This window comes from Perognathus longimembris, chromosome 1 (assembly GCF_023159225.1).
Source record: "Perognathus longimembris pacificus isolate PPM17 chromosome 1, ASM2315922v1, whole genome shotgun sequence".
NCBI lineage: Eukaryota > Metazoa > Chordata > Mammalia > Rodentia > Heteromyidae > Perognathus > Perognathus longimembris.
Genome location: NC_063161.1, coordinates 23,279,985 through 23,293,457, shown reverse-complemented (window position 1 = coordinate 23,293,457; position 13,473 = coordinate 23,279,985). Strand labels below are relative to the sequence as shown.

Below are 13,473 nucleotides of genomic sequence, written 5' to 3'. Positions count from 1 at the left end.
GTGGGCCTGAGATAAGGAGGAACTACAGTAGTCATGGTGAAAACAGAGATCTGACAAAAGAAAGGTTTCAACCAAGGAAGAAACATTTGTACCAACCTAGGAAATGCATCCACTAGCATATCCTACTTGTGGATTTCATAGCTATTTATATGTAGGCTAATGGGACTAATTATGTGATCTTTGATTGACAAATTGTGTTAAATACAGGCCTGGTGGTGCTTTTGAAAAGCCAGGAAAGGTGGTTAGCAGATCCATCTTTTACTCTTACCAAATAGTTGCCTATTACTGAAGGAAAGCTCACTTTGAGCTTTTTTAGCTGAGAAGAATACATTAGATGACAAAATCAGAGCTTTATGAGATGACTAGAACAATGGATAATAGATTATACTATAGATTCAAAATCCTGCTGAGACCAAATTCAATTAACAAAGTGATGAGAAACAGAAGTGTCCTAAAATATGTGAAGAAAACATAGGTCAGGTTGGGAGTAAAATGAAAAATATGAGATGGAAGCCTCAAAGAGATATAAAGGTATGGTATCAATTTAATAAGGAATGATCCAGAAAAACAAAAGGTTTGCTTGAACATTTGTGAGGAACTAAGTGTGAATTTTGACCACCAACATTACTGAGGACTCTTTAAGGCTGAGAAGAGGTATTAAGTTGAAGATGGTTTTGGTCCTGAGGAACATTAAGAAAGACAAAGCCATCTAGGGCAATGACAGAACAGGATGAGTGAGCCAATTCAAGTCCCTTGGTAAGGATGGAGATCATGAGGATTAGTAGCCTAAAAGAGGTAAGCCTTAACAAGAGATGGTGGCAGTCATGCCTGGTGTAAAAAAAATAAGACAAGCAGGTGTAAAGAGCTTATGAAAAGCCAAGGAAAAGGCAGTATGGAGGAAACACTGATCTTCAAGACTGAATAGTTGAGAACAGTCATCTTCTATTTGTAAACGTGTTGTTAAAGATCATAGAAGTGAAGGCTACTGTGATCCATATAAAAATGGCTGTTGGCTAAAAGTACATGAGATGACTAAAAACAGCACCAGCCTCGTGTCATCTGGATGAACAAGACAAGCACAAAGTTAACACAGATAAAGAAAATACAGGGCTCGTATGATTCTTTTGAGGAGGCTGGGTGGGTGGGGGAGGACTACAAGGAAATAGCAAAAGCTGGAGGAATGGAATAAGTCAAGCAATTGCTTTCTGTAGTTTCCTAGCTTCCAACTTGTTTCTCAACTGGCTCCAGCTATAGTGGCCACCATTCCTGTCTGTCCCTTGCACCTGCAAAGGACTATCTATTGGAACTTAGGCTTAGAAGGCTCATTCAGGGAGCAAGCTGTGGTGTTTGTATTTCCTTCAAGTTTCTGCTCAAATTTTCTCTTATCAATGAAGACTTGATTACATCGTAAAATATAACATCATTACCTACTACTTGACTTAGTTTTGCCTCATCTGCTAGCACTGCCTCAAAGAGGTCCTGTTTGTTTTAGAACAAGTACCAAGTATTATTATATGATTAATGAATGAAGAACAGGAGGTATAGACATAACATGAAACAGACAGCAATTAATCTGATGCAGGCTGCAGCAAAACAAGGATACTAAGGCAGTATATTAAACATACTGAAGTGATTCCAGCCTCCAGAGTTGGTATGGCTTCACTGTAAGTATCCATGCTCTATCTTACCACATGTTGGATATAAGACCTATCACACCTTAAGCGTGAAGCAGGAAATTAAAGACTGAACATTTTAAGACACAGGATTGGTTTTTCTTGGAGAGTAGGCTTATGGCTAAAAACTTAGTATACTGGATAAAGTTAAAGAAAGGATCCTAACTTGAATTTCTAGCTTTCAGAAAACCCAGCTATCTTTGAGCTCACATTCTTCTTATTTCCCTTCATTTTGAGGCTATGTTTTAGATTACTCATAATATCAAAGCCAGTCTTATAAAAAAACTTTTAATTCATTTTATCATCACCAAGATACCTTAATGATCATAAAAAATCAGCAAGCATCTCACTTTTACAGAAAACAAACCATAAACCACATTAATATAAATGGCATTACCATGGCAGTGAAAAAGAGCTGCACTTTTTTAGTTTAAAAGTGGATTATCTTGCTAGGCACTGGTGACTCATGCCTATAATTCTAGTTATTCAGGAGGTTGAGATCTGAGGATTGTGGTTCAGAGCCAGCCCATGCAGCAAAGTCCTTGAGACTCTTAGCTCTAATTCATCACCAAAACATAAAACCAGACGTAGAGCTGTAGCTTAAGTGGCAGAGCATTAGATTTGAACACAAAAGCTTAAGGCCAAAACCCACTTCCTGAGTTCAAGCCCCAGGACCACCCACAACCAATGGATCATTAAAAATCCAAGGTCCAATTCAGTCACTCCTTTGAGTTTAATATTAAAACATTAGGAATTTTCATCAAGGAAAATAGTTTAAATGCCAAGTATTTCTTGATTAAAAAATTAAACACAAAAGAGAACACCCTATACAAATTTCAAAAGATTTGAAACAAAATGCATAGTATCGCATTGATGTGATTTTTTCATTCTAAATTAAAAAGCAATAAAGCAATGACCTGTCATTTGCAAAATGTCAAGGAAATACACCCCATTGTAATAAATTGTGAAATCCCCACATCAAATTATATGAAAAATACCCTTTTAGTTGGGTATTGGTGGTGGCTTATGCCTGGGAATCCTAACTACTCAGGGAACTGAAATCTGAGGATCATGGTCCAAAGTCAGCCATGAACAAGAAAGTCCAAGAGACTCTTATCTCCAATTAATCACCAAAAAGCCAGAAGTGGAGCTGTGGCTCAAATGGCAGAGAACTAGCCTTGGGCAAAACCAACTCAGGCATAGCACCCAGGATCCAAGTTCGAGCCACTGGACCAGAACATGCACAGACACATACAGACACAGACACAAACACACAAACAATTCTGGGCTGAGGATGTAGTACCTCGTGGTAGAATGCTTGCCCACACAAATGAGCATAACTGAGGCTCTGTGTTCCATCCTTAGTATTGCAAAAAATTAAAATAAAATTAATGAATGAAAAACATCCTGCATTTTACTGAGGTTTTCTCATCGTTGGCTCTTCTGAAACATGAAATCTATGAGGAATGTTTGGATTACTATAGATGCCTTAATTAGGATTATTTGCCTCAATTTTTTGACCTATTTATTTCCCTATGGAGAGTTGTAAAATAATCTCTGGAGCACCCGCTAACAGGAAAGAACAGCAGAGGGAACAACTCAGTTTAAGCATAGATTTTTTTAGGCACTTGGCCCTGACTCAGATGACCAAGATGCTACATACTATAGCAATGACCAGGGGCAAGTAGCTTGGGATCTTAAAAGGGCCCACTTCAACTCTAAAGCCCAGCCCCACCATTTAGTCATGTAACCCAGAGCAACTCATTCACACCTTCAAAGCCTTAGTTTCTCCATAAACCCTCAGAGGTTCATGTGGCTAATATACCCATATAAAATGCTTAATGTAGGGAGTACTCTGTAAATAGTTTATGCTGTACTAAAACCCCTTTTATTTTTCCATTTATAAAATTTTTTTTTTTTTACATACTATGTTTGAACTCAGGGTCGCATGAGTGCTAGGCAAACACTTTATACTCAAAACACACCCTCAGTCCCTCAATAGTCTTTTAGAAAGCTAATGATCTGCCTTGGAAAATATGTGGCCTTGAAAATATTGGAAAATATGTGGTCTTGAAACCATGATTTAAAGTAGGAGAATCTTAGTCCTGCATTGTACCCCTAATTAGATAGGTGTTACTGATTTGGGTAGCTGAGGGGTAGTGTAAGCCAGGGAAATTATGCTACATATTAATATTGTAATAGTATTTAAATATTTTAACTTTAAGCTTACATTTTGGAGCCATTAAATAGTATTACTCAATGATGACAGTATACACTCAGAGAACACAGATTACACTTGCTCACCTTTAGTATAGTTATCTATAAAACAAATTTGTTTTAAACGGAAAATGGTTTTAAAAAGTTGTTCTTATAAGAATAAATGTAAACTCCTAAGAGTTTAAGAGGAAATATTATCAATCTCTTAAAAAGGAAACTACATGCATAAAGAGAATTTCCTTTTTGAAACATGAGAGTAGTATAGAAACAGAACCACCAAACTTCCCTTATCACATTCTTTATACTAAAAAAGCACTTATTGTAAAGGTTGTCTTTAGTTAAGAGATACTTTTTAGTTTAGGTGGTATAATTATGCAAAGAAAAAGTATCTTGGGAGGGTGCTTACTTATGTGTACAATAATTTAAAAGGATAAAGGTTGATATGGGATTTAGGTGTAAGTGTTTTAGAGTGGTATGCATAGGTTACAGGAAGAAGATAAATAGCTATAGTAGACTCAAGTTTTATACAGGCAAGAGGAAGGAAGCTTAGTTTTACAAAAATAACACAACTTAAATTCAGTCCTAATATAAAATACATAAAGGGTGATATGATAAAATGAAAAATAGTCATGTCATAAATATATGTGCTCAATAATGCTAATTTATACTATTAAAATATATTCATAATCATTTAAAGTTAACTCAGCATTTAAACAACACTTTTAATTTGTAATAATTTATTATAAAACCCAACTAAGAGAAAATTTATTATTTCTTCCATCACAGAATTCAGATAATTATTAGTGACAAGATTGAATTATTTAATGAAAAATAAACTCTTTTAACTAATGTGGACAACCTAATCTTTCCTAAAACCCGTCTTCAGGTCTATAGAACTGATCTAAAAGGTTAGAAGGGTTGAAGCTGTGGGTAGGATGGTAGGGGCAATGCACCATTTTCATTTCAGAAGCAAGATCATGCATATCAGAACATCAATTCACTGTAACACAACCATAACATTCCAATTACATTATAAACTCATTAAGTAATTTCAAAAATCTGAAGTAGAAAAAAGTAATTCCAAAATCTGATGTTCAAATCAATTTCAATATTCAAAAAGTTCAGTCCCCATTCAGAAACAGATAAACAGTATATTTATTAAATGAGTTAAGACAAATAAACTTTACAAATAGACAAATAATAAAAGGCTCAGTGGCTAAAATAGATGGTAAGCATCATTAAAAGAAATCAACACCATCATGGTATCTCAGTTGGCTTACATATGGAAAAAGAAATTTTCAAAGAGCAATTTCACAGAAATGAAGCCAGTTTTTTTTCTTATAAACAAATTACCATTTCTTGGTTCAAAACTGACATCTGTTATGAAAATTACCATATCACATATTCGTAAGATGACAAGGAATAACTCATCTTCAAAGTGCAAGTAAGTCTATTTACAACCACAAAAAAGGCAATGATGAGGAGAAAAGGATTTTTTAAAAAATATACAAAGATTAAAAACATTTGGGATGCAAAATTAAACAATTTTTTTTTTTTTTGGTTAGAGGATAAAAGAGGAAAAGTGAATTACAGATGCTGATTTCAGCTATACATACTATATAATGGGATCCGAGATCTTTTAACAGCTTTGCTTGCATTTTTTTTCTACTTACATAATGCTCTGGAAATTTCTGGTAGAAATTACAGTGTCTCAAAGAGAGAAATACACACTAAGCATGTCTTGCTACTACTTTATAGATGTCATAGGACCAGGTTATGGATTAGAGTTGGTGTAAAAAGCCATTGCCTTGAGTTGAAAATGAATACTGTAAAAGCTCAATACAAATCCTCCAAAGCACATGCACTTCTAAATCTTTTGGTAATTACATTCATATTTAAGCATAACCAAAATAAAAAAGAAAACTGAAAACATTTCCCTTTTTCTCTATTCCCTATGCCTTATAGGCTTCCTCAGTTAATAGGGTCAATTTTTAGAGTTGAAAGGGTTCTTCAAGATGAGTCTAGTCCACCACCTCATTTAAGGTAAACTATTTCTCCAAGATCATGCAGCACATTAATGGCAAAAACCAAGACTAGAAATCACATCTTGACTCCTAGTCTAAATATGCTTCCAGCATATCATGCTACCTCTTTTTTACAGTATGAATCACTATAAATACCTGATGAGTAAATGTACAATGATAAATGCTGACAGAGCCATTGTGTTTCTAAGACTTGCAGAGGATTACTGCAAAGAACTGATGGAGAGAATAAGATTTCCCCCACCCACCAAAAATATCAAGCACCATCAACTAATGTTTCTCTTCTGGGTCAGCACTCTAGGATGTAGTAGTCCTCGTAAACGTTACGTCAGCCTGAGGATTGTGTAACTGGTGAAGTGTGGGCCCTGATACAATATCAATTTTTAAAGGGTAAAGACAAGAGGAAAACAGGAGGAAAAGGTAGACAGGACAGAAAACAATTTTTAAAGAATCTAATTTGTTTAGAAATGGGCATTCCAGAAAATAGTTGACTGTTACATCTAAATATACTTGTTTAGAAGCTTTTCTACTTTTTATATACTCTCATTTTACCTAATCTGTTATTTGGCCACTTAATAAAAAGACAATGATGATCATTACATTAAAAAGTAAAAATGTGGGATTATATTTTAGGCAAATTGTGGTAATTCTTGTATTCTGATTCTATTAGATTACCAACAAGGAATTAAAGCAGTACCTCATGGGGCTGTTACCATCTTGAAATGTATTTCAATTGTGATTAAAGAGAAAAGACTGATGCACCATTATATGCAGAATTGAGGAAAGAAGCTGAAATGTCTTTTTTAAAAAAACATTGCCGTGTACTTGTTTAGTAAAAGGGCATATTTATTTATGTTTACAAACAAGTTCCAAAAAGAAAGGAAAACATGTATGCTTCTACTTATTAACCTTTTTCAAAATGCCAACAGCCCTCATGCTGTATGAAGGTTTCTAAGGATTTATTAGAAAAATCAATACAATTCACTCACAGTTCACCAAGACATCACTAAACTAACATATTTAGACAAAAACAAAAAGGACTAAGGTTCTCTTGTAGTTTGATAGTTTGATTTAATTTGATTTGCCTGAAATAACAAAAGCATTTCAAGCATCTTTCATTATGTAGTTGATGTCCTGCATTAAACAATCTACTAAATTCTGAACAAAAGGTTATTAGCAAGTTTTCAAAAATTTTAAAAATTAAACAGTTGTTTCAAAACCATTAAGTAGTAAATGTATTTAAGAAACTAATTAGGACAGATGCCATAACTTTATTAGAACACCACTGCTCATGTTTTTTTGTTTTGTTTTCTTTTTTTAAACAAAGCATTAGTGTTATCTATTTGGCTATTAGTATTAGCAATTTATCTACAATATTTAACAAGGTAAATTGTAGGCAAAAATTTAGTACAGTTTCAATAGAAACACCCACCCCCCTTTTTTTCCTGAAAATACAGCAGTATTTGAAGGACTAATTTTTCTCTGCATCAGTTATAAGGAAGCTTCCCATCTATGAACAGGAACAAAAAAAGTATCTACAAACCTTGTAAACAGATCTGTATCATTTATAAACATAAATAATCCAAATTATTAACAGCCAACAGCAGAAATGAAAGTATCAATTCAATGATCCAGGGCTCTTTGTCTTGCCCAGCTTACTCCTCCCTCTCTCCCATCAAGGATTGAGAAAAACTAAAGTTCTGCTAATACACTGTTTAGGACCATTCCACAGGTCACTTATACTGAGTTACTGTTTATCTGTCAGTTCATTTCTCCCACCCCACAAAAAGCACCCTCAGTCTGGCAGAAAGCTTTGCTTTTTTTTTTTTAAAAAAATAAATCTACATTCGTACAAGTGTGTCTTCTGTTGAAGTCCAAAGACAAGAATACTATCTTGTCCATCACAATATGTGAAAAGACCCAGTTTCAATTTGTTTCTTTACAATGCAGCTAGTGTGTTAACATTCAGCTTACAATCAGAGTGATGTTTCCAAACTATGTAGTGGGCTTCCTGGGGATGAAGAGGTAGCAGACTTGTTCATTTCTATTGTAAGGTGAATTCCGCTGTCAACAGCGTTGTTATTTTTGTTAGGAGAGGGTGGAGGACTGGAGTTACGTTTTGTAGGAGCATCATCTTCAGCATCAGTGTCATCAATAAGGGGGATATGAGGCTCTGAATCTTCTATCCTAAACTCAGGATGTGTCATAAAGTTGTGAATCGAACTTCTTGATTCTGGTTTTTCTAACCCTTCATATAAAGAACTACGAAATGCATTCACCACTCGAATCTGTAAATATCAGAAAACACAGGAAGATGTCAGTACACTATTCAGTTAACTAAAAAAATGGCTCATTTATGAGTTTGAATCCACAAACAGCTAGGTATGAGTGAATCATATTTGCATGTAATGCAGTGGAACTTGCAATACACTGTAAAAAAATGAATATTTTAGTAGGACACTACAGAACAACAAAACCACATACTCTTAAGAACTAAGAGGTATAGATTCAAAGTAATATTATGAAAACCTCAGCAGTGGCTAAAAATTTAATAGCCATTTTATAGGATTTTTGCCTTAAATAACAAAAACAAACAAAAAACTGAACCATACACAAGCTTAGCTGATTTCTTTTTAAATTAAAAAATGTATTTTTGAAAACAATTCAAATAAGTTAAACAAAGTCAAGCACAAAGGGTTACTATTTATCATGCTAGGAATTAGGGTGTCACCGACTATGAAAAAGCCAAGCAAATATAAGCTGAATGTCACAATGAACTCACATCTACCCCACTACTCCCTTTATTAAAAAGTAAAAATTAAAGACAAAACCCAAATGAATATCTATAAAATGCCATTAAACAGCTATAAATATTTGAGTATATGCCATTTTCCTAAAAAGTATTTAGTATGTTTCTCTATCACAGCTTACAACATAATCACTAAAGTTCTTTGGAAACAACTTAAAACATGAAAAATTCTGCTGGAATTCTTCTGTTACTCAAGTTTGAAGATACAAAGTTTCAACATTTTGTATAATCCACCCCTGTAGACACAGTGCAATAATTTACCTTTCTGAATGTACAAATATGAATGACAATACAGAGCAAGCTTTAAAACCAGGTTGTAGTGATGTCGTTTCTTATTAACCCAGTGTTACTCAGATTAAAAAGCAAGCAAGCAACAACAAAGGGGCAAAATCAAAACTGCTGAGTGCTCATTACACATCACATCAAATACTGCTTACTTCTGTTTTAATTCTAATGACTCTTTTTAAAAAATAAAGACAAACTCATAATGTTAAGGGAAGTAACACATTTTGATTACGAAAATAAAATTAGCATTTCTTGAATATGAATACATGCTTTTAAAATGCAATGCACAGGAAAGGGTCATGTAGCCACTTCTAATTATTTAATCCCGTATCTCTTCAAATATGTGTTTCAAAATGGGTGGTAAGATGGGTTTTTTGTGCCACTTATTAACCCAGGAACCCACTCAACTTGTTTCCCTCACGTATAAAGTGGGACTCAACAATACCTACACCTTCTGGAGCTGTTGAAGGAGCAGTTAGTATTGCTACCTGAGAGTAACAGTTTTAGCACACAAGTACCAATTCCAGGGCTTCTCAAACTCTAATGTGCAGAGGCTTGAGATCTCAACCTTTCAGATGTTGTTGGGCTACAATCTGCACATGGAGAATAGATGATCTAGTTTATCTTCTCTTGCAATTTCATCAAATGATACTTTATAGTTCTACTTTCATATGTTTGTATTTGAGAGCCTTAATCTGAAAACATAGTAGCAGCAAATACATTTGCAATTTATTGTTCTTGTTCCCTTTGCCCCTCTACTAATTGTTTAAAGAACATAAACAATATTGTTAAACACACTATTAAAATCATCCATTTATTATTTTATTTTTAAATCCTACAATTCACATTTTTAAAAAGGTTTCCTCTAGCAATCATAAAGAATAATGATCTTACTAATAGGATGGCATTGATCAAGAGTCACTGTAATTAACCTAACATATGGAATTGTAACTTCTTTGTACAATTACTTAATTCAAAAATCTTACTAATAAATGAAGGGGGGAAAAAAGATCATCTCCCTGGAGCTGTTTCAAATCTTATATTTGACAAAGTAGGATGGATTACTAATTCTCAGTAAATCAAGGCCTCCAAATGAGCTAAAGACATCTGACATTTAGATATTTCTAAGAGTATTCAAGAATAGGGCAGAAATACAGTGAAATGATTAAACTTTTCATGAAACATAACAACACAGTATTTTGGGTATCCTCACTAACACTTTTAGTTAACTCTGTACAGATATTTTGTGCCATCGAAGACAATGTACTAGATAGCAAGGTTCAAAAAAATTAAGCAGGGCTGGGAATATGGTCTAGTGGCAAGAGGGCTTGCCTCATATACATGAAGCCCTGGGTTCGATTCCTCAGCACCACATGCATAGAAAAAGGCCAGAAGTGGCGCTGTGGCTCAAGTGGCAGAGTGCTAGCCTTGGGCAAAAAAGAAGCTAGGGACAGTGCTTATTAGGCCCTGAGTTCAAGCCCCAGGACTGGCCAAAAAAGAAAAAAAATTAAGCAAACAGCAATATAATTACTGCATCTGTTAGTATGTAACGATGATCTCATTAGCAAGACATAATACAGTCCCTGGATACCTTATGTTCTAGGATACAGAAAAAAGTAAACACTTCAAACTCCGATGAGGCAACAGCCAAACATCACTCCTTTGCCTCTCTCTGAAGTATACCTCTATTTTTTGAAGTATAACACTATTCCCCTGGCCACATTGGTCCAACAACCTAGAGGCAGGTCTGCATGCGATTTAAAACATAGTTGGTAATGGGATGCTTTTACAAACAAGTTTTCCAATTGCAATGAACCGCAGAGTTTCTGCAAGGCAAAGAACATAGCTATCAGGATAAATAGCCCACAGATTGTGAGAAGATCTTTACTAGCTATACATCAGGCAAGGGCCTCATATCTAAAATATACCAAGAGCTCAAATCCTCAAAGAAACAGCAATCCCATTAATAAGTGGACTAAAGAATTAAAGAGAGACTTATCTGAAGAATAAAGAAGAATGGCCAATAGACCCATGAAGAAATGTTCAATATCTCTGGCCATAAAATACAATGCAAAACAACACAGATTCCACCTCACCCCAGTAAGAAGGGCCATTATCAAGAAAACTAATAATAACAGATGCTGGTAGGGATGTAGCTTGGGAGGAATGTAAACTTGTTCAACCACTCTGGAAAGAAGTATGGAGGTTTCTCAAAAGACTAAACATAGAGTTTCCCTATTACCCAGCAATCTCACTCTTGGGCATTTATTCAAACGACCACCAACAAGGCTACAGTCCATCTACCAGCAAAACCAGATTCATTGCAGTATTATTTACCATAGCTAAAATATGGAATCAACTCAGAAGCTCCTCAGTAGATGAATGTATCAAGAAAATGTGGTATATACGTACAATGGAATTCTATGCTTCCATCAAAAAGAATGACACTGTCCCATTCATGAAGAAATTGAGACTTGGAAAAAAATATATTAAGCAAAGTAAGCCAGACTCAAAGAAATATAGGCTGTATGGTTTCCCTCATGTGAACTAACTAGAATATGTCTAGCATATTCTTAGCTCAGGATCACAATGTTTCAATAGCTATGTGCATATGATCATATAAAATGATGCTTATTGAAATGAAATTTCCCAGAAATGGAAACAAGAGTATTTTTTTTTAGTGTACTCTTTGCAGTTCTTTTTCTTTCTCTTTTCCTTTGGTTTATTCCTTGTTGACACTATTTTTGATTTCTGTACCTTCTGTTTTGTATATGTTTGTTTGATTTGGGCAAAGGAAAGGGAATCACAGAAATAGTGGTGAAACAAAGGGTGAACCAATGCAACAATGATACTCACTAGACAGTATGTTAGAAATGAACTTTACAACTTTGAGTGGTGGGAGGGGATGGGAAGGAGTGGGGGAATGAGAGGGGGTCACTGTTCAAAAAGAAATGTACTCATTATCTGACTTATGTAACGGTAACCCTTCTGTATATCACCTTTACAATAAAATTAATTTTTTTAAAATCCAAGATAGCCTCCTCCTCCTTGCTATGTAGCCTAAATTAGCCTTCAATTCACAACCCTCCAAGTTTCAGTCTTCCATTGCTTAGATTACAAGTAAGTATGCCTGAATCTGGCTTGGTTTAATATTTAGCCAAGTTTAGAACACAATTAGGTTGAGAAATATAGTAATACAATATACATAAGGTCACTTGATAGTTTTTAAAATAAAATTCAAGTTACTTAAAATACTGATGAAATAAAATGAATAAAATATACACCACCACTGATAAATTTGTCAAAAAAGTTTAACATGAAGCTAACTACTAGAAAATAATCAGATAAACTTAGAACACTGTAAAAATGACTTTCCAAGACATCCAAAACAAGTCTATGGCATGAAAATCAAGGGCAATGAATAGATAAAGGTTCTAAAGGGTATAACACATACTACTGATCATCTTTTCTCAAATTCTGGATCAAAAGCTATAAAGGAAATTTTGGATGTATCTGATAAAAATCTGAATATGGATCATATATATATTATGGCATACATGTTAACATCTTTAATATGACAATATATAATATGGTTATATATGAGACTTTTCATTCTTCAAGATATGTGTGAAGTAGGAATGAATGAAATGTCTTGTCACTTTCAAATGGCTCAGTAAAACATTTATTATGTGTATGTATAGAGAGATGACATAAAGCATTAAGATATGGAAAATGCAGGTACAGAGTATTTGTGTATTAATATTTCAACTGATGAACAGGTTTGAAAAATTTCAAATTTAACATTCTAAGAAGAGGGGAAATTCTTTCATGATAATTACTCATTTCTGGCTCTTTGTAAATAAGCAATCTGCATTTCATTACCTTGGGGAAAATCCCAACCATTGGTCTGCTTTCCTCACTAGACTACAGGCTCTGAGGTTCCAGAAAATCTCTGACATTTAATAGGCCTTCCATGTAAGGATGGCTAGTAAGAAGCCTAGAAAACCATCTATATATAGGGAGGTAAAGATGCAAGTGATATTTATTCTACCAAGCATTAAGCCAGGCAATTTATACTTACAAGTTCATTCTAGCAAGTAACTTAAAAAAAAAAAAAGCATTCTTCCATGTAAATATAATATCCCAATGTTACAAGGTCAGTTTGTCTTTAGAGCACTTGTTTTCTGCTTTATACCATGCCACCTCTGGTTTTTAGTTGAGAAAATCATTTACATTCTTAAGTCAGTGTTCCATCTGTAAAATGGGACAGTTTTTGTTTTGCCTGTTTTACAACATCGTGAAAAACATCCAATAAAAATTACTTAAGCAAACAGTAAGCAAACAGGCATAACTTATACTGTGTCATGAATTTATTCTCTTGCCAGCCTGCTAATATGCCTCTAATCTTTAACTGACTGAAGAACAAATGGAAAAGCAAGGTATCTGA

General features: G+C 34.4%; 1 protein-coding gene across 3 annotated transcripts in view; it reads right to left on the bottom strand.

Annotated features, from left to right (window-relative positions):
- Positions 1-5,021: 5,021 nt before the first annotated feature.
- Positions 5,022-13,473, bottom strand: part of Atp2b1 (ATPase plasma membrane Ca2+ transporting 1) — a 102,194-nt gene continuing 93,742 nt past the window's right edge. For all 3 annotated transcript variants that reach the window (XM_048358422.1, XM_048358429.1, XM_048358416.1), the window contains one exon: positions 5,022-8,220. In XM_048358422.1, coding sequence (XP_048214379.1) covers positions 7,909-8,220 — 312 coding nt within the window. In that variant the 3' untranslated portion in view covers positions 5,022-7,908. The remainder of the gene's footprint in view (positions 8,221-13,473) is intronic.